This window comes from Alligator mississippiensis, chromosome 1, assembly GCF_030867095.1.
Source record: "Alligator mississippiensis isolate rAllMis1 chromosome 1, rAllMis1, whole genome shotgun sequence".
In the NCBI taxonomy this organism is placed as follows: domain Eukaryota; kingdom Metazoa; phylum Chordata; order Crocodylia; family Alligatoridae; genus Alligator; species Alligator mississippiensis.
The window spans coordinates 155,085,567-155,110,761 of NC_081824.1; the positions used below are offsets into that span (position 1 = coordinate 155,085,567).

General features: G+C 40.9%; 1 protein-coding gene across 1 annotated transcript in view; it reads left to right on the top strand.

Moving 5' to 3' along the window:
• RYR2 (ryanodine receptor 2) overlaps nt 1-15,021 on the top strand; it is an 875,416-nt gene extending 860,395 nt beyond the window's left edge. The window contains exons 101-104 of the mRNA XM_059715710.1: nt 2,365-2,429; nt 3,660-3,760; nt 5,338-5,389; nt 11,869-15,021. Coding sequence (XP_059571693.1) covers nt 2,365-2,429; nt 3,660-3,760; nt 5,338-5,389; nt 11,869-11,964 — 314 coding nt within the window. The 3' untranslated portion in view covers nt 11,965-15,021. The remainder of the gene's footprint in view (nt 1-2,364; nt 2,430-3,659; nt 3,761-5,337; nt 5,390-11,868) is intronic.
• Nucleotides 15,022-25,195: the final 10,174 nt, after the last annotated feature.

The following is a 25,195-nucleotide window of genomic DNA, read 5'->3' on the forward strand; positions in this document are numbered from 1 at the left end:
GCAAAAATAGCAGCGGCACAAATTTGAGCTGCTTCTTTTTGCTGCTGCACATGCCCCTGCAAGTGAGGTTGGTGCAGGGCAAATGTCCCAGGTAAGATAGGAGAGGCTGGGACCATCATCTGTGGATGCCTTCCCTGTGGATGCATCCTGGGGCAGCAGTAGCAGCAATCTATCTACTTGGAGCGTGTTCAACAGCTAGAGCGTGGCTTTGGCCAGCCAGGTTCCAGTTCTGGCGGCACATGTTGCTGCCACATGTGCCATGCTGCTTTTTTTAACAGCAGGTTTTTTTTGACACTGGGATCTCCTGGTGGGAGTGCTTGCATCAACGCTTTCAAGGTCCCAGTGGTAGATGACCTGTGGCTGTGGACATTTTCACATTTCTGCTTTCCCTTCTCTCCTAAACATGATTTGAATAAACTCCAATAGCCTGCAGTTGACCAAAGTCTGCAGTGTGCTTGTCTGATTTGGGTAGGGGAATGTTGAGACCCATGCTTTTGATTTCTAGATGCTTGGGGGGCACGATGAGGGGCTGCAGTTGAGCTGAGAGGGAGCACAAACATGGATGTTATAAAGATACATTGCCTGTTCAACAGAAGCTAAGGGAATTCATGGATTAAAAGTGCCAACAAAAGGGGAAAAAATGCAGGGTGGGGAGGGGGAAGAGGAGGGGACAGTAGAATTATGGCTATGTACCAGAGTGGCCAGTTGCAGCAGCATGTTTGTAGGGGAGGAAGAGTAATGCAGTGTTGGATGCCTGGAGGACCAACTGGGCCTATGTCTGAGAACACTTGAGGCATTTTTACACATGCAAGCGCCGCAGCACTGGCCGCTTTGAAAAGTGCCCAGTGCTGTAATGCTTGCAATTGTATAAGCAGCAAAATGTGTGTCAGCACAAAGAAATTGGCAGTGGTGTGCTTTTGAGCTAAAACATCTTGGAGGTGCTTTAGTTCAAATGTGCTATTTTCTTCATGCTGTTTCTTCATGCTGATGCACATTTCACTGCTTATACAACTGCAAGCGGTGCAGTGCAGTGTGTGTCAGCTCCCATGTGAAGCAGACTTGATTAATCAAATCTGCTCTGAAGTGGTGGGTTGCCAGTGTGTCCAAGAACTAAAAGGTATATGTATAAATGGCGTTGGTGAATCCATGCATCATACACAACACTGAACTGGTTCAAAACAGTACTTGATTTTCCAGGTACACTTTTGAATCATTCCAGTCAGATTTAAACCAGTTTACTGGCCCTGTATGTCCATCTTCTTCTGATTTAAACAGAATTTAGACCATTATAAGTGTTGTGTGTGTCCATACCATAATGTTCACCATTGCCTTTCTTGTAAATGCTAACCTAAATCAAAAAAGAGAAGATACATATGATTCATTTGGAATCCTTGAACTAAGAGTATTAATCTAAGGATATACCAAAGTAGGTGGATTCTAGGATAGAGGTGTTGCTGTTAAGGCTGATAGTAATATAGTACCCAGTGTCACTTTGTCTGCTTACTAACTGAGCTGTCAAGTTGACTACTTAATGCCTGTAGACTAACGAGGTATGGATGAGAGCTAGCTCACTGAGATTGAAGCTTTAACTCTGTGTTCTATCATCCGCACTGTCTGGCTGTTGATTTCTAAATTAATTTTAAAATGTTTATCTGACATCCCTTTGCTATGACATTGGCGATAGTTGAAAGGCCTTTACTCTAAAAATCAGGTACAATATGCATCTTGCTTTTACCTGTGTTAAAGCAGTGCAGCTCTTCAACTCCAGCAGAGTTAGTGCTGACTTAAAAGTAGTATAAATGATGGAAGAGTCCAACATTTAATTTTGTAATCTAGGTCTCTGACCTTAGTGCAGCTTTTATTTCCTCTTCTTTTTCCTGTCTCTGTAAAAAAATGGCCCATGATTTCCATGGAGTGCTGTTAATGACACTCCATTACTAAATGACACACATGGGGATAACAACATGCACATAGCCCCTAGTTCTTTCTCTAGCATTCATACAATAAATCTGCAAACACTGTAAATATATACTAGTATAATGCTCAGTATTAATAGCCCCATTGCTGCATAAATGTTGGCCTACTTTAACCTGCCATACAATAGTCTTAGCTAAACCTCTTATACCTAAAACAGAAAATCACTCGTTCAAGAACCTGCTGAAAATACATTGTACAAAATCAAAGATTGCTGTCAGCCAGGTTTCAAGTGCTCACTTTGTCTCTTCTGATCAGTTAAATGCATTTACGTACTAGCTCTGCATGAAACTTACTTGATTTTACACCGTCAGAAATCTGCCTTGACTTTTAGGGTTTCCTCCCAGTTCTACCCAGGAATGCTAAGTCTCATTTTTATTCAAACACCAGGTTTAATAATTGATGCTTTTGGGGAGTTGAGAGACCAACAAGAGCAAGTTAAAGAAGACATGGAGGTAAGAAGTTATAACCTCCTTGTTGTTGAGCTGCAAGGCACTTACAGAAAAGTATCAGCTACGTGAAAGTATTATCAAAATGTGAACTATACAGGGGATAATAGTTTTTAAGCTGACAGGAGAGGATGTGATTTGCTTTACTACAAAAGGTGCGCTGTTGTGCAGAGCACTGAGCAGAATTCTGCTCTCATTTGTACCTCATGAAACCACAGAAATAGAACTAAGAGTTTGATCCGCTGTAATAGGCTTTCATTTTATTTTTGACTGATTGATTTTTTTTTTTAAATCAGATATTAACTATATCCTTTAAAAGCCTACATATGCAATTCTAGTCTCCATAAAGATACTCCTAGGGAAATTATGGATGTGCTGGAACTGTGCTCTGGCAGCACTGATTAGAATCATGCTGGACACAGTCGTAGTTTATCAAAACTGATGTTCTGCTCAGGGCATATTTTAGACTTGTTTCCCCACTCCTGTGACTTCAATATTCTCTCATCTGAAAGGGGAATAGCTACTGGTTGATAAAGTAACAAACATTGATCCAAAACACCTACACATGTATTTCTGTATGTCTTTTTGTGTTAACTTTAAGGCTTTTTCAGTTTCTAAGAAAAAAGTTTTATCTGTAGCTACATATAAAAATGTGATCTTAGCGGCTATTTGAATCTCAAAGCATACAGGTGGAGGCTCACAATATTCAGCATTAATACATCAGTGTTATGGGTAATCTTAGGTGCATATTTTTTTGTAGAACCTAGGTGAAAGTATGCTGTACCTTCAGGTTTTCTCTTTTCTTATTTAATTGTGACTGTCAGAATTCTGGAAGGTATCAAGTACCTTCTGTGTTTTGTAATCTCAGCTGAGAGCATATTCAATTTCAGCTGGGTAAACTTAACTACCATTGAGGTACAGATTGTTATGGACTACATTGACCCCTACATTCAGAGCACAGGAAGGAAAAATTGCTTTTCAGCTTTGATTAATTCATGCCATTCTTTCTCCTGATGTGTTCTCATTCAGTTATTGGTGCCAAAGATTTTTTAACAAACAGCTCAAAGTGATTGTGACAGCAATTAAATATCCATTCAAAGTGTTTGGCTGTGTTTTCGGGTCTCAGTCCTTAAAGGAAAAGCTTTTTGTTCTACATGCTGTATTGGAATCTCTACTGCATGCTTCCTGGATTTTCTCAAAGAAGCTACATGGATATTTTCTATTATATTTTTTTAGACCAAATGCTTTATTTGTGGGATAGGAAATGACTACTTTGATACAGTGCCGCATGGCTTTGAAACACACACACTACAGGAGCACAACTTGGCCAACTATCTGTAAGTACAATAATCACTAATTCTTTTGTAACTCATGACCTCCATCATCCCCCACAATTAATTTGCCAGGTCAGTAATACAAGGGAGGAACAGCAATTAAGCAAAGGCTTACAATTTGGCATTCGATCACGATTGTGTCAAGGTTGTACTCTATTCCCAGGAAAATGTAACTAAATCTTACCAAGTTCCATGGCTTTGAAAAATTTCAGTTCATACATGAACAGCAGAGACTTGTTAGAGTTTGGTAGCTAAATTTTTAATGTTCTATATGCACTGAACATAATTCAGGCCAGAGTAGCAGGGTATGAGTACGACTTTCCATTCAATTGCAGCTTTTAGGTGTTTTTTGACTGTGGTGTTGAATATAGGAACTGAGAGCAAGAAGATTATCTGTTTTTATAAACTATTTATATTTACTATGGAGTAAATGTACTTTATTTCATAGCAAAAGTGGAATGAATATATCACCCAGTCTACATGGCTATAGGGATGTGGAAGGAGACTAGGACTCTTGAGCAAGAGCACCCCTGAGACAAGGAACTGAGAAGTAGATAGAATGGAAGTAGGAGCCTGGATGGGAGGAGAGGGGGTTGTCTGAGTAGGGAAATAGGGGTGAGATGGAGTCCAGATGAAGTCCAGAATAAGGAGCTAGGGAGGAAAGAGACACACTAAAATGGATAGGGACATTAAGGGTCATGTTTTGGATGAAGAGGGGCAAACAGGTCAACAGCACTTGACCACATTGCTCTCTAGAGTCAAGAAAGGAGCCCAGTTTCTGAATCCAAGATCCTCAAGTGTCCTTATTCCACTGCCAGCAGCAAAAATCTATGAAATCCTCTGGCAAAGTGTGTCTGTCCTCTCTAGTGTTGGTCCACACAGGGAATGAGCACCTACTGCTACTCTCAGTTAATCTGCTAAGTCACGTGGCTGGGGTCTGTGCCATTGCTTTAAAGTTTCTAACCGTACTTATGACTTATGTTGCTGCCAATATAGTTCCACATGAAGGAATTTCAGCTGTTTCTGTTTGGTATTTAAAAAGCCTTGGAAAATATACTCCATGTCCCCCAGTCCCCTAACCATTTTCATTGCCCTTTACCGGCCTCTCTCTGATTTGTCTTTGCTATTATATCTTTATCATTAGTATTGCCTGTTTTTCTAGACAAGGTCTAAGAAAATATCCACTATCCTTAACAGTTTTAGTAATGCCTTTACTCATGGAAGAAGTCATAATGACTCTTTGCCAATGCTAGTGTCTACAATTAGACCCAATTTACTTGTCTGAGTCAAGAAAATGTTTGTAACTATAATACTTCTGCCAAGGGCATTGGAAAAGCATTTCAGCTGCAAGATGGATTTATGAAACCATAATGAGTCTCTTACAGTGTTTCAGTCAATTTATCTAGAGGCTCTATTTAGTTTTTGTATATATAAATATTGTATATGAAACATTGTTTTACATGTATTAGCAGAATTCTTATTAACCTATAAAATGTAATGGTGAACATCCATCTATCTGTCCATGTTGCCTTTATATTCCCACATGCTTTGCTTCTGACAAGCTTCTCTTTGTTTTGTAGGTTTTTTCTGATGTATCTCATTAACAAAGATGAAACAGAGCACACGGGACAGGTAAGTAAGCACTGTAAACCTGGTTCTGATCAGTAACTTACCTTGCAGTCTTAAAGCTGGCTCCACAAAAATGTCTAAAGATAAAACTATAAGTAACTATATATTAGGCCTGTGCAAAGCGGCTAGTATTTACTTTGTATTCAGATTCGGCTGATTCATGGGACAGTGATTCAATTTGGTGATTTGAATAACTGTCCCAATTTGATTCAGCTGAATCACCCAGGCCCACCCCTGACCCACTCTCCCAGCCAGCAATGGCTGCCCTGCTCACCCCAGCTCCCAGCACTTTGGGGGGAAAAAAAGCCCTAACTTACCAGGTACTGCTGGGTAGAGGGGCAATCCATGTTGCCCCCCACTGCCCCAAGCTGCGTGAGGGACTTTGCATGAGCCCCTAACCCCCCGCCACCGTCCCAGCCCTCCCTCCTCCCCCCCGGCTGCTCTGCCCACCACGGCTCCAGCCCTTTAATTAAAAAAAGAAACACAAAAAAACAGAAAAACTACACACTCACTCTTCCTGCCAGCAGGGAACAATCCCTGCTGCCCCCCACTTTCCCACACCATGATGGGGGCTGTGCATAAGCCCCTCAAAGCCCTGAGGCCTCAGCAGGAGCAGTGAGTCCCAGTGTTTTTCTTGTTTTTTCTTAAAGGGCCAGAGCTGGGATGGGCGGGGCAGCCATGGGAGGGCTGGGGGAGCAGGTGGGGGTTGGGAGGGCTGGGGGAGCATGGAGGGGATGGAGCCTGGTAGGGGTCCCCCATGGGCCCCTCCCCCCGCCTCCAGCCCCTCTTCCCCACCCCCTACTTACTAGTCCAAGTTGGGCTCCACCTCCCTGCTGCAGTGGGCGGGGACTGTTCAAATCACTGAAGCTCTCCAAATCTTTTCTGAAGATTTGGAGAGCTTTGAATTGATTTGGACCTTTTAATTGGTCCCTTGATTCTATTCAGATTCAGAAATTTGGCCACCGAATCGGGCCAAATCTCCTCTGAATCAAATCACCCCCCGAAGCTTCGCACAGCCCTACTATACATGAATATTCCATTAAAACATTAAATCAAGTCATTTGATTTTCTTATGTCTCTGTTTCCCACCTCCTTCATTCATTTTTGTGCATTCACTCTGTTATGTGAAATTAATATAAAATTCACATCAAAGTTAAGTCAGGGCTTTCCATTTTTTTTTAAGTTTTGTGTCCTTCCATGTAATTATAATCAATAATGAAAGTTGGTGTTATCTATTAGAGGCAGGTTTATAAGAATTAGAGGCAGTTATAGTAAAGATAGCATCTTAAAATGAGGACAACAATCTTGAATTTGAATTTAAGCATATAAATTGTGCCCCACAGTCAGCTGCTGTGCTGACATTTTGAGAGAGCTAGCTACAATAATTCCAAGATCTATTTCTTGAGTAATAACAGTTAATATAGAGACATTGTCATGTTTGAATTGTTTGAGTATTCACATATTTAACAAAGGCAGGGGAACTTTCTCATTATATGTTACAGCTACATAACTTGCAGTAGTATGTCCATTAACTGTGTATAGTCCAAATACACCTGAAAACCAGGGAGGTGGCATACTTGTAAGAAAAGGAGAGAGAAAACTAAAATTTCCTAAATTTCACAAAATTGTACCTAAAAAAGGCTAGATGTCTTGATTGCTGAGGACTATCAATCCCTATGCTTCCTGTGTTCTTCTCTCCCCTGAGGTGGAAAAGGCATTTATACGATCCTACTGATTTCACTGCCATTACTGTCATGATAAACAGGACTGCCACATGGACAGGAGCAGTCAAGCACAAGTAGCTGCCCAGAGACACTTTGCAGTGCTGTATACCACTTCCAGATCACTTTTGAACAGATGAGAACTATGGTTTCATATTTACTTTGTATTAGTTGCACTAAGCTCTACAGAAGCATTAGAAGGCACAGCTGTGCATTAAACCACTGGATGTAGCTAGAGGCAATTTGGGAGCATAATGGTCTTAATTCCATGGAAAAATATATATGATGAATCAACTTGCAGCAGCTTGTGCTTGAATGTTGTGGAAGTATAAGTCAAAATCTTTGAAAGAAAAGCATCTAAGATTTTTTTTTTTCCATTTTGTGGTTGTTGTTGTTCTCCAAACCTTTACCTTGAACCTCTTTTCGGTACAATTTTTAGCAAAAAAAATTGTCATGCTTACACGCATCTTTCCTGGTGAGAGCTGTGTAAGTGATCAGTAAAATGTTTAGTAGTTGCAGAACATTTCCAGTAAAAAGCAAAAACAAATCACAAACTGCCATGCACTACTGGGATACAACACATTTGCACTGTATGGTTGTCTAAGCTGTCCTCTTTGAAACCTGAGTGATATACCGAACTGCTGTAATTATGTTCTTGTCTGTACATCTTATTTTCTAGTTTTAACCAACTGAAGATTTTTCTTTTTTTTTTTTTTGCTATTTCTGAATAGTCATTTTGTCCTTTGCATATTAAACTACACTAAGATATTTAACTCCTGTTTTCATCATTTTTAATTGCTATCATGGAAAAATACTACTTGTGTTTGTGTCATTGGTAGGCGTTACTTATCATGTGCACTAACCCGCTGCAATTACTGAAGCTAGAGTATAGCTACTGGTATTTATTTCAGTCTAGGAAGTTATGCATGGTTTTCATTAAATGAAAGAGAACCAAGAACACTCTGAGCTATTGAATATGCCTGATATAGGGATTTTCTACAATTAAATATTGTCATTCAGATTTTAGTATATTATTCACAGGCAGAGGAGTCACCCTTGAAAATATAAAGTGCATTATTTAAAATGAATGCAGTGATTCATTGGTGTAACCAGTGTCCCTCAGGTGGAGAATAGACCCCTTGAACAGTAAATTATCTTTTAAAACAGGAGAACATATGGCTTCATGGATTTTGCTCATGTTTGTGGGCCATGAAAATGGTTTGTGTACTCACTACAATGGCAATGCAACCTGGAGACATATAACTGACATAAGTGGCCAGTTGGAAATTCCCTTGGCAAAGAGTAATCCATGGGTTATGTAAAGATTAGAACATACCGCATACCAGTGACCACTGACTGTTCCAACCAGCTACTTGTGATAAGTTCATGATGGTCCTAGGTTACACCAACTCATAAAGTTATTCTTGCATCAAGGACCAAATAAAACCACTGGGGCAATGTAGCAGGGCATTATTGGGGCACTGGCTTTTTTTATTCAGCTTAAAGTTTCATATATATGACTAAGAGCTTTTTTGTATTTACCTCATAAAAGTGAGAACAACTAAAAAAGGAATAAATAACTGTAACTTTTGTGTAGTTTTTCGTGCATTTGTATGCATTAAAACGGTAATGTAAAGGTGGACTATTTCTGGATTATTTGTAGGCATTTTCTTAGTATCATGCTGTGGCAGGGCACTGTGTGCGCCTGCCACTTTAAGGGCCTGATGCTGGCAGCCATCAGGTGCCTGATGAGGGCAGCCGTTTTGAGTCAGGGTCTGTCTATATAAACAGGGCAGTTCGGTTGCTAGAGCGGAGGGCTGCTGAGATCATCTGGATGTAAGGGAGGAACTGTAGGGGATGGTCAGGAGGCTCCTGGCCCTGGGCATGACCTAAAACTGCACCCTGCTGGGAGTGGGTGGTCTGGTGGGACTTCCAGGGGCGCGGGAGCCCCCAGGAAATACCAGGCAAGTTACCACCCCAGTGAAAGGCAGGTCGGGGCACCTTAACCCCTAGCCCCCACCACCGGGTGGGTAACCCCTGTGTTTGTGTGAAGGGCCCAGAGGGCAGACCCTGGAAGAGAGTGAGGTGCTAGAGACCCGACCTGAACGAGAGAGTACCTTCAACTGGCCCATGCTGGGGCCAGGACCAGGATGGTCAAAAGGGCCAGGGGCCCACCGCGAGGGACGCCCAAGAGCCGGGGGCCTGGAGTCCTGACTGGCCTGGAGGTGGGCCAGGGCTGGTAGCCAGAGGTCCCGGGGGGACCACACCCGAGAGGGCAAAATAGTTTCGGGGGGCTAGGTAGCCTGAATGAAGGCGGAGAGGCTGCCTGGGTGGAGGGATCATGGAGGGGTCCTGTTAGGAGGATTCTGGGGCCCAGTGTGGGGGCTGGTGATTATGTGAACATCAAGATGCCATCTGCGAGGCTTGGGCTGCGGTATAGGGGAGGAAAGGAGCCGCAGAGAGTGCCCCCTGGCATTGGGGCAGCAAAATGGGTAGCTTCCCACTTAATTGACATCAATTAATTAATCAATTAACATCAAGGCGTGGCGGGTGAGAAGGCAGGTGGTTGGCCCAAGAACACGTGGGCGGGCCATGGAGATTGGCCCTGAGAAGCCCCCTGTTTCACATGCCTAAAGATAGCAGGGAAGATCTGAGTACCAATTAGCTGATGTTAGAAAATAGACATAAAACAGGCCACAAACTTTTTCCTACACAGTAACTGTTCTTACTACTTCTCCTTTAACTTACTCACTGAACCCAAAAGTCTCACAGTGTTTTATAGAGAGAAGCTACCAGCATCTCATTAGCTACTATGGAGTACATTGAGACTGAAAGACTGACTGCTACTATATAAAATCTAGGTTAAGGATTCAAGAGCAAAGTGTACCAACAAATGTCAAAGTCAATAGCCAACATTTTTTTTTCTTCTATGAATCATTTAGATACAGTTATCTTTGTCCTTTTTTTACAATCACTTTCACAGATTATAGCAGATTTAATAAAAGCCATTGTAATGCTTCATATCACATGAAGGCTGGATAGGCATCTGGCTGGGGTCATCTGACCCCAGTGCTCTTTCCTGCCTAGACAGGGGGTGAGACTTGATGATCTGTTGAGGCCCCTTCTGATCCTAGCATCTATGAATCTATGAATCACATAAGTCATTTTTCTCAATGTCCTAATGCAGGGGTACTCAATGCCCAGGCCATATCTAGTCCATGGAGCTGTGTTATTCAGACAGTGGATTTTCCCAAAGTTCTGGAAATCTGATGGGGCAAACAGTGGCAATTAGCACTGGGACTCCTCTGGCATATTTCCAAACTCCACAGACTAGATAACATGGCCTTGCATGGGTATCGAGGAAGGGTGAGGTGACAGGGCCTGATCCAGCATGTGCAGGGCTGGGCTGGAGTGGTGGAGCCCAATCTGACATGCACAGCATCATGGCTGAGGTAGCAGGGCCCAATTCCACACATGTAAGGCCGGGGCTGGGATAGTGGGGCCCAACCCAGTGCATGAGGGACTGGGATGGCAGGCCTAATCCAGGGTGGGGCCATGCCCATGATTAGGTATATGGCACTGATCCCGGGCATGCCAGATTGGGCTCACAGACTAGATCTGACCAACAGACCCACTCTGCTAAACACTGTCCTAATATAAATCTAAACAAACAACGTGTAGTGTTTTGAACAGACATGTAACTGGGCAGTTCTTCCCCTTGGCAGCAATGCCAGACAGGGCATCAGATGCTGCCAGCACCGGTGGCTCAGCTGGCTGCATGCTGGCTACTGGGGCTGGCACCCCAATCACCCTCTGCCCATTATTTATTCTGCTGCATTTGAACAGGCAAGGGAGTTGTTTACAAAGCTTGCCTTAACTTCATCAAAGCTGCTCAGAAGGAGAATTTTTTTCCATTTTTTCCTGAACTATTTAATGAATGAACTGAAAATGACTAACCTACATTGATGTGCATTCCCTAGAGTCATGAAATGGTAAATCTACCTAAACCTGAAAAATCTATCTGAGAGTAGTTGATAACTCTTGAATTGGGAGGAATATGTCTTTTTCTATATACATCATACTCTACATTTAATTAATCACAAATTTTTAAGCACACTTTAGTATGGGACCTGGATGCAATTTACATGTTTAAAAACTTACATGAAACATTGCCACTAAGTAGGCAACAATCTGATATGTTCTCATTGTGCCATAATCTGAACAAAATGAACAAAACTACCAAGATGAAAAGCCTTCTTAAGAAAACTACTCTCATCTATGGGTTATACTAAAAACTTATATTGTTTTCTTTTCTTAATATCACAGACATGTTTTGAAAAGGGTGATACAGAAATTTACCTAATATTCCTTCAAAGACCATGAAAAAGCTAGTTTTTATCTATGATGTGTTGCATCCAGCTAAAATGGAGATTTAAGGTGTTCTTAGACATGAAACAGCAAGCAAATATTTTAGTCTTTATTGATGATTTCTCTGAGCTGTTTCAGAATCCCTTTTAACTACTCATTAGCATATATTTGCACACATTTATATATTTCAGTCAGGAGATAGAAACGTAAAAGTGTCATCCAAGATGAATGGAGTTATTAGTGTACTTTACCACTTCCAGGTTGATACACAGCAAATCAATAAGAATTGAATCAGAACAGTGGAGCAGCATATTAGATTCCTTTAAAAGCTGAAACGTACCTAATGCACTCTCATTGAATGAGATTAATTATTTAAATCTCTGGTTCTTGCAGGAATCCTATGTATGGAAAATGTATCAAGAACGGTGCTGGGAGTTTTTCCCTGCTGGCGATTGCTTCCGAAAACAGTACGAAGATCAGCTCAACTGAGAACAGATGAGGACGTGCACTTGAAAATACATCCATGCATTTTCCAACTCCTTTGGGAATGTTTAGCAGACTTCTTAAATCTCAGAAGCTGCGTGCTTTTTGGAGCACCAATGCTGTCTTCTCAATGATTTGACTGTGCTTTTAGTTTTTTGTGTATATGCTTTGAGAACACAGGAGTAAAGAACAATGACAATTTAAAACAGAAACTCTGGAAAAAAAAAACATTAAAAAAATCCCCATGCATAACATGCACACACATACACAAAGAGACTTGAGATGGTTTATTTCCAAGACTGCCAGAAGACACCCTTGACTATAAGATCACACATGGGGTCACGTGGTAGCGACACTCATTCAATCTGTTTATTTCATCATTCTGGAAGGAACTATATAGTTCACAGAGCACTGTAAAAGATTGTTGTGGACACTAAGTTGTGGGGAAATAGTGCCTTACTATATGTGGGTTGAGCTATGCAGAAGATGAGTGCATGATGACATCTTATTTTTTCTTTCTGTCCTCCCTTTTCTTCCAAGTTAATATTATTTTGTGTTTTAGTAGTTTTGGGAGGAAGGGGTTCGACTGTGCACACCTTTTTAATAAGACTGGAGTGTCTCAGGACAAGAGTAGGTTATTCTCATCACGTTAAATTCACATTTACCTTCCTCTTTAGCTCTCGCTCTTATTTTGGTAATGCTCTGATGCAACACTGCAACTTTATGAAATCCTTGTATGACAACAAGACGACTGCAAAAAAAAACACTTTAAAAAGAAATGTTTCATTGCATGTTTATTATGCAAGTTTAAAACAAAAAAGAAAAACAACCTTCAGAAGCAAGTTGATCAACATGAGAAAAAAACATTCACAAATATATTCATAGTAATAAAGTGTTGTGGGCTTTATTGTACATTTGGAACCAGTGTCATCAGCCAACAATGTATATGTTATGAACTTGACCGTAGTTTTGATTTCTTTTCCTTTTCTCTTCCTTTCATTTCTGCCACCTGTGATCAATAGTGGAGTTAAAGATTTTCTTGTTAGACCATTTTTTAAATCAAAGCTGAAGCAATATCCATTCAGGGATTCCATCAGTTGCATCATGAAACACCAATGATGTATATACATCACTCCATTTTGAGTCCTTTTCAATTGTAATGCCAGTCTTACAAATAAAAAGAGAGATTCAGAATGGAAGCAAGGTGATTTTGCTAGCATTTGAGCCCTTTCTTACTGAGTCTACCAATTAATCCCTAATTTAATTTACCCACTCTGGTTAACAGGATTACTTTGCTCTCTTCGTGTTGATACTGTTATTCTCCTGTGTTCTGTGTAGCTTCCTTTCTCCATTTTTTACTTGTAGCCCAAAACTTCATCTGGTTATAAAAGCAAACTAGTATCTTTAGGAATATTCAATTATAGAAGAGAAGTAGGGAAGTAATCCTTTTCTTTATTAATAGTCTTTATAACAAGAGAAAGTCCAGGTAGGGGAAGAAGGGGGAGTTCTTTTTTTTTTTTTTAATTTATCTCAATGTCTTCCAGCCTTTGAGGTTTTTTCAGGTTCAGGCTTTCAGTTTTTAACAGATTATAGATGTGTGCGCCATTCTGAAATTTGCTTTCAGGTCTGTTTGGTTTTTTTGTTGTGGTTTTTTTGTTTGTTTGTTTTGTTCTGTTTTTTGGGTTTCTGTGATTTGAACTTCGGATTCTGGTTTGGGTGGTTCTGCTGACCAGAAGGCTTTGGATCTGAGTTCAGATATTGATTCCTCAAGAATTGCGATATTCAGAATCTAGGCTTCAGTTCATCTCTTCTTAGCAGGACCCTATACAATAATGTTTACTATAATTATTTTTTTCTAAGACTAATTTTGATTAAGGATAACTTTTGGAATGTGAATTCCATATTAGATATCCATATTAGATATCAACATGTGACATTACCAAACAAGGTTTCTTCACTATCACCTCTACCATCACATATCTACAAGTACTAGTTTGTTATTTCAGAGTTTACATACAAGTGTTAGGTAATGATGCTTAATTATTTTCAAAGATCATTGAAGTGTTTGTTTTAAAAAATGGTTCAAATGAAGATTAACGTGAGCTTTGCAGACAGACATATGAATACCACTTGTGTCTACTTAATCTTGACTTTCCACATCACACAGCTGCTGTAGTATTCTGTGTTTGAATCCAAGAGTCTATAGTACTCAATGTGCGTGAAACAATATTAACATCCAGACGTGCAGGCAAGTGTGGTTTGTGGCACCACAAGCTACATGTGGCAAACGTTAAAACATGTCCCATGCTGCAAATTAAAATGTGCCCTGCTTCTCAGCTGGCTGGGGAGCAGTGTGCCACAGCCTGGGGGCTCCGCAGCATGCAGAGACGGGGTGCTGCACCTGCTGCTCCCCAGCTGGTTGGGGGACAGGGTGCTTTAGCGTGGGGGCTGCCTGCTGGCTAGCTGAACACTGGAGCACCATGTGCCCCAGCTAGCCCCTCCCCACAGCATGTGGAGCCCAGCCAGGAGCCAAGAAGAGCTGAGTATGGCCCGCAGCAAAGGGCATGTGTAGGGTCATGGGCTGTGGTACAAAGCAGCACAAATTTGTGCTGCTGAAAGTGTATTCCATTCCTCGTCTGGATTTGGACAGAAAGGTTTTCTCCCTGATGGACATCTGATGAGCGGTATGAGTGTTTTCTCTTTTAATTATAAAAGCCTCTACTTATCGAATGAATCCAGATACTACCTTCACAGAGGCAGATGCCTCTCCTTGCTTCTAAATGAAGATCACTTCATTTAGAATAGGCAAGAATGGATGTATATTACCAAAGCAGGGAGGGGTAAAGCAGGCCCAGGATCCAGTGGCACTTGGGCAACTGAGAAGTATTTCAGTGGCTGGACTAAGGTACCTTCCATGCAGAATCTGTGGAATGTGTGTGCAAATCTCTTGAACTCTATCTGTGGCCCCTGCTCCATTAATCAAAAGATGAGCATACAACTTACCACTGGGACCCTAAATTTTTCACTCACAACTTTTATAAAGCTGAGATTGGAAAAACAAGATGCCTAAGTGTTATGTTTTCATTTTTTAATTGTGAATTTCCAGTAACTCATACTAGTTCTGATGCTTTTTTTCAAGAAAGATATTCTTCAAGCAAGTCTGTCAAATGCAGGAAAGGGGTGGGAATGTATGAAGCCAGTGCCGTGTACTGTATTGTGCCTTAATACAAGGAATAAGGGAAAGCTACCTTCAGTGGTTTGTAACAAGCTATTTCTGTCCAAAAACGGATTTCTTAGAGTTTTGGACAAGCTTCTGAAGTGGCAGTGTCATAAAAGAATGCAGCATAACTATTCTTGCGTCAGTTATTCCTTCTGTAGTTACAAATCCTATTATCTACTGATATGGTGAATAATTTCTATATTTCCACTACAATGTGTAGGCTATGATCATTTTCCAGTTTTATGTTTTCTAGATTGTAGTGTATCTTGTCTAGGCAGAGAGGCATGAGTGTTCATAGGCAATACAATACTTTGTCAGCTGCATCTGACTGACTTCAAATTAAGACAGCTAACCACTTCTCTGTATCATGCTCCTTAGCTAAGATAAATGCTGTACAAATTAATGTCTGGTGTTCTAGTATCAAGAAACAGCACCCTGCATTTCTGAGGGTAGGGAGTATTTATTTGCTAATTAAATCTGTTGTACATCTAAGTCAGTTATTGGAATTATCACTCCTTTGCTGGATCCTCATGACTAAAAAGACACCTCATTTGACTTAGGGTTGATTGTCTTAGCCACCTTTTTTTTGTACATTTTTTATTGTTCCCTTCTGAACTGGCATAAGGTTAGTGCAAACTGTGCAAGGACCCCAGGGGTCCTGGATGAATTATTAGTATGGTAACTTAAGGATGGTTGCCTAGTAAAGAGCAGAATCCTATTACTGAAAATTTGCCTGGGACCTCCGAAAGGCAAACCACTCTTCTGTTTCCCTATGTATTTTCTTTTGCTTTTCTCTAACTACCCTAAACAAGAAAGCACGCTTGCATATAGTAATCCAGACGAAGTTGCACCTGGGATAACATTACAAAGATTGTTTCTTACTGTATGATTGCATGCTTTCCTTAACAGATACTTCCAAGGATAATACTCCTTTCCTTGACAGCTCCACAACAAACTCATAGGGTGTTGTCAGACATTACACGCACACATCATAACTCTATGGCATGTTATGAGGTTTTAAAGTATGAATGTGCTATGAACACATTAAGGGTTAGTACCTTCTCTGACTTGCTCCTAGCAGGGACATGGCTAGGAGCTGCCCAGTCTACCCCTCAGATGCCCACCTCTTCAGCTGTCTCATGACTCCTGAGCTTCCCCCACAGCTGCCAGCTCCATGGCTCCCCATCCTCTCCCCCTTTCCCCCTGACTCTCCTGCAGCTGCCTGCTCATTGGATCCCCTGCGGCTGCTCAGCTCTGTCAGTCTGGGACAATACATGAGGGGAGTGGCTGGGGGTGCTGGAGGACCACAAGTTGCTTTATTGTCCCCATGGGGCAGACCGATGCTATTACAAGATGAGCTCCATCATACTACCTGGAAATAGTCCTCACTCAAAGAGGCATAACTCTGAGATGTTTATATCCCACTTAGCTAACATTTTCTGCCTTATTATGCAGACATTTCCATCTTAAGAGCATTTAGCACATAGGAAAGGTGTAACATCTAACAACACCCATAGCTACCTTGCTATCTCCTCTCTCTGACTTCCTAGGTTTAACATCTTTCTTTGTAGTCCCTGTTGTTATTTATTTCTATTTAGTTATTTGTTTTTGTATAGATTTTTGTTGCAGGAAAAAAGGCATGAGCACTTGTACAAAGGCCTCTTCTTCACAGGTGCTGAAAATCTGTGGCAGCTAAACCTTTTCTGCTGAATGAAGGACATGCAGGGGTTGAAACAACTTGCAAAGTTTGGTACTTTAAGAGTTTTGTACATACCGATACCATCATGGCTCAGTCGACATTTACAAATTCTGAGAGTCATAAGGCCAGGTGGTCTATGGATGGGAAGAACTGAGCCAAACACATTTGACAAATGAGTCTTGTTTTCCCCAAAGTAAAAATCCAAACACATACATGTGCATACACTTAGACACAAACAACAAACAATTCAGGCCTAATTAATGCCTGGTATAACTACTAACAGAGGGCAGATTTAGGCTGGACATAAGAAATAACTTCTTCTCCATAAGGGTAACTAGAAGCTGGAACACACTTCCAGCAGAGGTGGTGTTGTAGCCATCTTTGGAGGTGTTCAAATGGAGGCTGGATAAGCACCTCATTGAGCTAGCTTGAGCTCTTTAACCTCCTGCCTATGGCAGGGGACTGGACTCGATCTTACAGGTCCCTTCCAGTCCGTTGACTCTGTGACTTCCAGTGCTAATTGCATTACCGTGTTGGTCCAAAGTGGATACCTCCCAGGGTCTGCAGTTACTTGAGAAAGAGGACTGTCACAGGGCACTGAGGTGCCCTGTTCCTAAAGAGGGGAAACTGCTGGGGAAAGAGCCCTAGCAGGGTATAAGGAGCCCAGCTGTGGGTTGCCAGGGTACGCAGGAGGTCAGCTGACTGAAAGGGGCAGGGCCTGGCTCCTATATAAATCACAGGCAGGAGGCCAGGGGTAGGTCCCTGCCAGCAGCCGGAGAGAAAGGAGCTCCCTGAGCAAAGATGCGAGAACCGCAGGTACAGCCCATGCCAGGTAAAGGATGGCAGCTCTGGGACGTTTGAGCAATGTGGTTTCAGCCGGGCAGCTTTAAGTTAAGTTATAGCCTAGGGGCTTGTGTTTTGCTTTGTTGTTGTATCACCGGTGGTTTGAGAAGGCCAGAAGAGGGGGCAGGGAGGAGGCCTCATAGGGGACCCATAGCAGTGTGGGGACCCCAGCGCCAGTAAGGGCACTGCGTACAGGGTGCATAGACCCCAGCCCCAGAGAGGGGCGGTTGTGAAGCCCCAGTGCGGGCGTGGTGAACCCCGGAGAAGGGGACAGCAGTGCGGCAAGCCCCGGAGAAGGGGGTAGCATTTCGGCGGACCCCAGAGAGGGGTGGCATTCCTGAGAAGGCCCAGTGTGGGCACGGAGAGCCCCAGGAGAGGGGTGGCAGTACTGAGAAGGCCCGAAGAGGGGGCAGCATTACCAAAAAAGGGGCAGTATTGTGGAGAAGGCCCTGGAGAGAAGGGCAGCATTATTGAGAAGGCCCCAGAGAGAGGGCAGCGCTGCAGAGGAGCCCTGAGAGAGGGCAGTGCTACGGAGAGGGCCCCGAGAGAGGGCGAGTGTAGACCTGACAGACCAACGTCTATTCCACCTGCGAGGCTTGGGGCATGGTATAAGGGGTGGTTGGAGCCACGCATAGCCCATAAGGCTAGGGTGCCCAGGAAGCACGCATCATAGAGTGAGACCCACGAAGAGTCCGGGAAACCACGGGATCTGAATCAACACCGAGAAGTGACCAAGAGGGCATAAGGCAGCCTCCCAAACTTATTTAAACATCAAAGACGTGGCGGGCGAGAATTGGAGGGTGCCCTTGGGCCGACTTGGCACAGTGGAAGGGGGCCTTAAGGAGATCACGGCCCTCCTGTAGGACCCCGCCATGACAAGGACATCTGCTAGGAATAAATTAAGCTGTGAGGGCTTTGAGAGCCATTTAAAGAAGGTGAGCAAATAGTGCTGGATTGTGAAGTCTGAAAATGTAAATTGAATGAAAGGTTCTGATTAAAGAGCTTAATTATTCTTTTTCACACCACTGTTAAAATTGGATTGCAGCAGCACAAATTGAACTAACTGTTGGAGAAATTAGGAAAACCAGAAGGAGAATTAGAATGTGGAAAATGTTGAGGTAGCAAAATAAATGGAGGGAAGCAAACCATATGAGATATAATTAGGGTGCAAGATGTTCCTTGGTATGTTGGGGATTGCACGCATAGAGTAAGGCCCTGAACATATAATGAGTTTTGCTTCTGCCCAAATTAATGATGTTTTTCTTTTTTTTTTTTTAATTGCACACGTGACAAGAAAGGTCTCGGCCTCACAAATTCAGGATAAATTCTACTCTTGGACCTTACTCTGTCACCAAGATGTCTTACAGATCCATTCACTTAGCTCCACTGATTTGTAGAATTAGTTCCCTTGAGCAGTTTCACATCTGAATTGAATTAATTGAATTTAATGGTGGTGTAAAGTGTGTGTGTGGGTGGGGGGGGGGGGGGGCTGCCTACCTGTATTGTGGGTTGCACAATGAAACATTTTGAGAACCAGTGGGTAGATATTTGGAGACTATGGAGACTGGACCATGGTTGAAAATTGTACAAGGGAACAATCTCTCACAAAGTCATGCATTAACAAAATGGTAGCTTCTTCCTGTAAAGGCAAGATCTTTAATTAACTGCAGTAGCAGATAGCTTACATATTCAAGATTAAAATAGTTTCATATTTGTTTATTTGTTTGCTTGCTTTATGTATTTATGGAAGAGGAGGAGTAGAGCGTAAGAGATCAAATGAATTCAAACCAACTGGACTAGTTGCTATACAAACATAGAGAGTCCCTGTCCTAAAGGCTTACTTATGATGTAAATAGAAGACAGTAGCCAGGCAAGAAGACAAGGTAACAGGGGAACAATACTGTTCAGCATATCCTCTTTATCAGCTGAGCAGATACAGACTCAAGAGTCTTAGAAAAAGTGCTTGTCTTTCAATTCTGATTAAAATCCCCACATTTTTATAATTAGCTTTGTTTGTGTTGTGTGTGGCTATGAAAGTTTAAACTGGTTCTCTCTCTCTCTCTCTCTCTGTCTCTTTGAAAGTTAGAAAGGAAAATATATCTTGCCTCTTGACCATACTATACTCACAAACAGAAGAATTTCCTGGCTAAAACAAAACTGCAAGAGTGAGGTTTTCCTATATGGTCAGGTGAGAAGGTTTTCTAGTTTTCACCTAGGTTAAACAGATTGCAACTCAATCATGGGAATCAACTCTTCCATCTCACTAAATATAATTTTTCATGCATCTATGGAGGTAAGTCATCCTTTCATTTACCAGAGAAGATGAAAAGAAATCTTCCTGAATGCTGAGATTAAACCAGAATTTTTTATGGGTTTAGATTAATGGTTTCCCAAATAAACTACCTGGGTGTCTCCTGTATTCAAGAGCAGAGTGACATAGTTGTGTTACTCAATCAAGGATAAGGCAGGGTAGATTTGCACCTTATAGACTAACCAAAGTAGATATAGACATATATCTATCTACATATAAAATCTCTCTCTATGGGTGCATCTGCATGTGTGCTTTACTGTGGAGTTGACTAATTGGTTCTGCAGTAAAGTGTCACCATCTACATGTACACCAGTATTAGGGTGCAGTAAATTAATTAACTTTGCCATAAGATAGTACTGTCAGAGATGGTACTATCTTATGGTGGAGTACTTAACTCCACTGAAATACACATATAGATGGTGACAGGAGCTGGCTGGGGCAAGAGGGTGCTAAAGTGGGGGGGCTGCCTACTACCTAGCCCTGCGCTTCAGCACCCTCATGCCTCAGCCAGCCCCTCTGCTGCCTGACACTGCCATTGGAGCCTGGAGCTGACCCCCAATCCTGGGGCTGTTCTGTGTCAGCTCAAATTGCTGTGGTCGCAGGCACGTGTATAGATGCTGTGCCTGGGAGCAGCTGATTCTGGTACAAACTGCACCAGAGTTTATCATTGCGCCTTAGTCACATGTGTAGATGGACCATATATATATATATATATATATATATATATATATATATATATATATAACAGACACACAAGCACACACAACACGTGTGTGTGTGTGTGTGTGTGTGTGTGTGTGTGTGTGTGTGTGCGCGTAACAAGCTTTCGCGGACTGAAGCTTCTTTCACAGTATCTGATGAAGAGAGTTTTGGCTCATGAAAGCTTGTGTTTATAGATATACTTTGGTTAGTCTATAAAGTGCAAATCTACCTAATCTACCTTGCCACCTGTATTCAAAACAGGAATGTAAAATTCTACCTGGAGCTCATATATAAGGTGTGGTTTCTCTTTCTTGCTTGGTTGGTTTTCTTTTACGTAACACATTATTTCATAATCTTTTAGTCTTTTTGACTAAATCATATAAGTGAATTTCCTTTGTCTGAGTACCTATGGCAGCTCAAACATATTGAAATAGAGATATTGATCCTCTCTGTTGCTACTTTTCCTAAAATCTAATCAGTAACTTAAGAAGCTACTCTTTTAAGAACTACTTTTTAGAGGACATAATTGCACATCCTCACCTAAAAGCTCAAGCCATCCATCTCTCTGAGTTCAGTTGACCATCTCTCATTTTATAGAGCTGCTGCTTGAGTATATGTGCGAGTCTGCTGCACTCAGCTACCTTCTCTTTTCATTAGATCTAAGTGACAAAGAAAAATTAAGTTTTGCAGATTTAGCAGTATAGGATATGATACTTTTTCATATTTTTATCCAGAGCTCCTCTGTAGAAGGCATTAGTTTTCACAAGTGGCATCAATAGGATAGTTAGAAGACAGTGGCCTCCTTGGGTATAGCTGAAGGCCAAATTCAGCCTATATCATTAGTAGGAATGAAGTGCAAAACTGAAACAACCTATTAACTTTAAGAACTTAGGTTGTTGCCCAGACAATAATAAATATTATTTTTTAGCGTAAAAGATGACCTTTTACCTTTAAACAATTACCTGATATGGAAATAATTGATATACTTTAAACACAAATATACAAACTACCTATTCTATAAACATTTTCAGAGTAGCACTATGCTGTCTCTAGAGATCTGTAAGTCATTAATTTGTTTATGGCTCAGAGGAGTACTTAATTGCTACACTGCAGGAATGGGACTGTGGAGTAACCAGGGGAAAAGAAACAAGAAAGCTAGTGCATGTGAACAAGCAATAATGGCACTCTTTTAATTTTATAGTGAGAAGGGGACAGGATTTTGATGGAGAGGGTTGGGAGTTGTTAATATAGTTAATAAAACAGAACTTTTCCTTATTCTCCGAAGGGGCAAAACATCAATGTTTCTGGCCACTTATGAAAGCTGGTCATTTTTCTGTATAAACTTTGTTATAACTGGACTATTCAGAAGTGGGTTTTGAGAGCCCCTTTGCAGTCGCTTCACAGAGGAGACTTTTCAGGCACTTTTTTCATTAGGATAAATTTTCTTTCTCCTCCAAAAGAGCTGCAATTCCAAGGGCTGCAGGGGAACTTTCCCATGGAGCTGTTTTTGGACCCTCATTTACCATAACTTACGTTAGCATAAGGGAGTTTTAGCACAACAGAGAATTCAGTAGTTTCCTTTACGTGACAAAAAACACCTTTTAATTTAGGCAATATAGTAATGTCTTCTCCTTCAAGGAGATGACTTACTCCTGAAAATATTAACAGAAGATGTTTAAGACATGAAGAAATGGTGAGAGGGTGTGATATCTTCAAAGGACTTCCTGAAGCATTATTTAAAGAACTATATCATGGAAGTCTTTTTCTTAATGCATATTTTATTGTTCTCTGGTTTCCATGAGTTAAATATAAATGCACCACTGCATGAAAATAATGGATTCTTGTTAATCGCTTGCTGCTGACAAGAAGATGTATTTAATCTAAAATGGTCTTACCAAGAAAGGGCTTTTCACCCAATCTATCCAGGCATGAAATCCATACATTCAGATTGGACTCAGACAATACCTAATGCAGTAAAGTGTGACTACAGCACTTAATAAATATTGATATTGTTGTGATGTTTTATACCCTTTATTCTAGTCATGAAATTACTTATTGTAGTTTTGCCCACATGCCATTTTAAAGCAACAGTAATGGAAAGGACAGCCTTAAGTTATTTTTGTAAAAATAAAACTTACAAAGAGAAAATGGGTTGATAAAATTATTATGCAACTTGCATGAAATACCGACCCTGAGAACCTGTACTGCAGATGTTAGAGAAAAATAGATCCATGACATACTTTAGTTGTCTCTAAGGAGATTATTCAATTGAAGCGATTTATAGAGAATGCGATCTCCTTGGTTCTGAACGAAATCCATAAACATTCTCATTTTTATAGCTTGTGTTTGTAGCCCAAGTCTCAATGCAACTAATGCAATTGAGATCCAATGAAGTTTTACTCCATCATGTGATACAGTATCTTCACCAAACTGAACCTGGCCAGCTCTAAAGGAATATTATCCCCTTGTTTTTCAATACAAGGGAAAGGATGATAATTGCCATTTTTGTTCTTTTGATTACATTGCTGGCTGTGTCCCTTAGTAGCAGACTGCAGCTTACCATTACTGTTTTAAGATGGCTTAGAATACTTTGTATAAGGAGAAGTAAGTAAAATTCATGAGATGAAGGATTGTTGAAAGTTATTTTCCCAATGCTGACAACTCATTGGATTCTTCAGTAGTATAATTTTATTTATGCTATATGATCCCTTCTGTTAAATTAATGAAAAGAGAGGATCCGTTAGTGACTATGAAATTGTTGATGGTATGATTAGAACATACAGAAGGCAACTGCCATATTCCTGAGAAATGGATTTTGTCTCCTTTTAGGGTAACTGATAAGATACCTAAACAGAACAGTTGTAAGCAGTAAAGAATAAGAGATCTCCAGCACATTAGAGACAGTGACCTCTCATAGGTGATTTGCCTGCTTTTGTAGTTCTAAAACAGTTGTGTGTATTATTCTAAAATATTTATGGGCTGCAACTGTTACTATTAAGTTAGATCTTACTATAAGGTATAATGCCAAAAGGTTCTTTTTTTTTTTCAGTTACAGCCTACACATAAAGAGTGTTAACCTTAACAACCTGCCTAAAGCAGGGATCATAAGTCATTCAATATGCCTTATTTATCACTATAGTATTTTAACCTAGAGTGATTTGCAATATTCTCCACAGAGATCCAAACAATCATTAAGATTCAAATATTTCTGATAACTGCAATCTACTGAAATGACTGTGGATCAGGAGATCTGGCAATTGACAGTTCTCTTTTACAGTCTTTCAGTAGCTTTTCTGTGAACTTGGGAAAGTCACAAAATTCTCCTGCTTCAGTTATTCTGTGTGTAAATGAGGATAAAAACATTTACCCAGTTCCCCTCTGTCCTTTTTGATAACTTTGTCTGAAGAAGAAATACAAGTCTGAAATATAACAATAAAGAAACTCAAATCAAGGTTTTACCTGCTGCTGCATCTGCCTTAGTAAACCAATTTTATGTTCTCCTTTATAATTACTTTGTAATATACATAGCTGTACTTTAATACAGTTATATGAAATGTCAGAGTTTCTGGATTATTTCTGGAAAAGAAAATAATACTGTTTCCTTAACTGGCCTGCTAATATCCAAAATTCTTTTTTTTTCCTAGTTCAGATTTTGCTTTCAGAAATGGTAATAGAGATCCCCCAGGATACCTCTAGAGATTCACAGGCTATTATGACTAATCTCCAAGTAGATGGAAATAATGTTTTATCTCTCTTTGAATCTTCGCCCTGCCTGACCCTTAACATCTAAATGCTATGCAAATCTGGGTTAATTAGTGAATTCCCAGTGCTGAATTCTTAAGTAGAGCCTATAGGAAGGGAGACAGTGATCCATAAAATTATAGTTTAATTACTTGTGTCTGCATGAGTCAATATCCTTTCAAGAACTGGAATGTGATTATCCTTTGCACAGAAATGCAGGAAGTTTTCAAGTAACTTTTTTTTACCTTGTGCCTCCTGAACTTGGCGTTTATGTACACCAGACTCTTTTGTCTCAAGTTAAGTCATTAGCAGTTAACTCAATGCAATTAATATGTTTGTAAAAGCATGCTTGATTCAGACTACAAAAGCCTGATTTTGGGGTCTAGGGAGCTATACAATCTAGTAAAGACTGCACAAGCAGTCCAGGAAATTTTTTGTAGTATGTTGGGGATAACGTTTTGATACAGATAGTAGACAGGCCAACTAGTGGGAAAAACTCTTCTTGACTTAGTGCTCACAGACAGGGAGGAAGTGGTTGAAAATGTGAAGGTAGAAGGCAACATGAGTGACAGTAACCACAAAATGATAGAATTCAAGCTCTTGAGGGGAAATAGAGTAGAAGAATTCAGGCAGTGGACTTCAGAAAAGTAGACTTTAACTAACTCAGGGAACTGATGGGCAGGATCACCAGAGAGGCAAGTCTTCAGGCAACAAAGGTAAA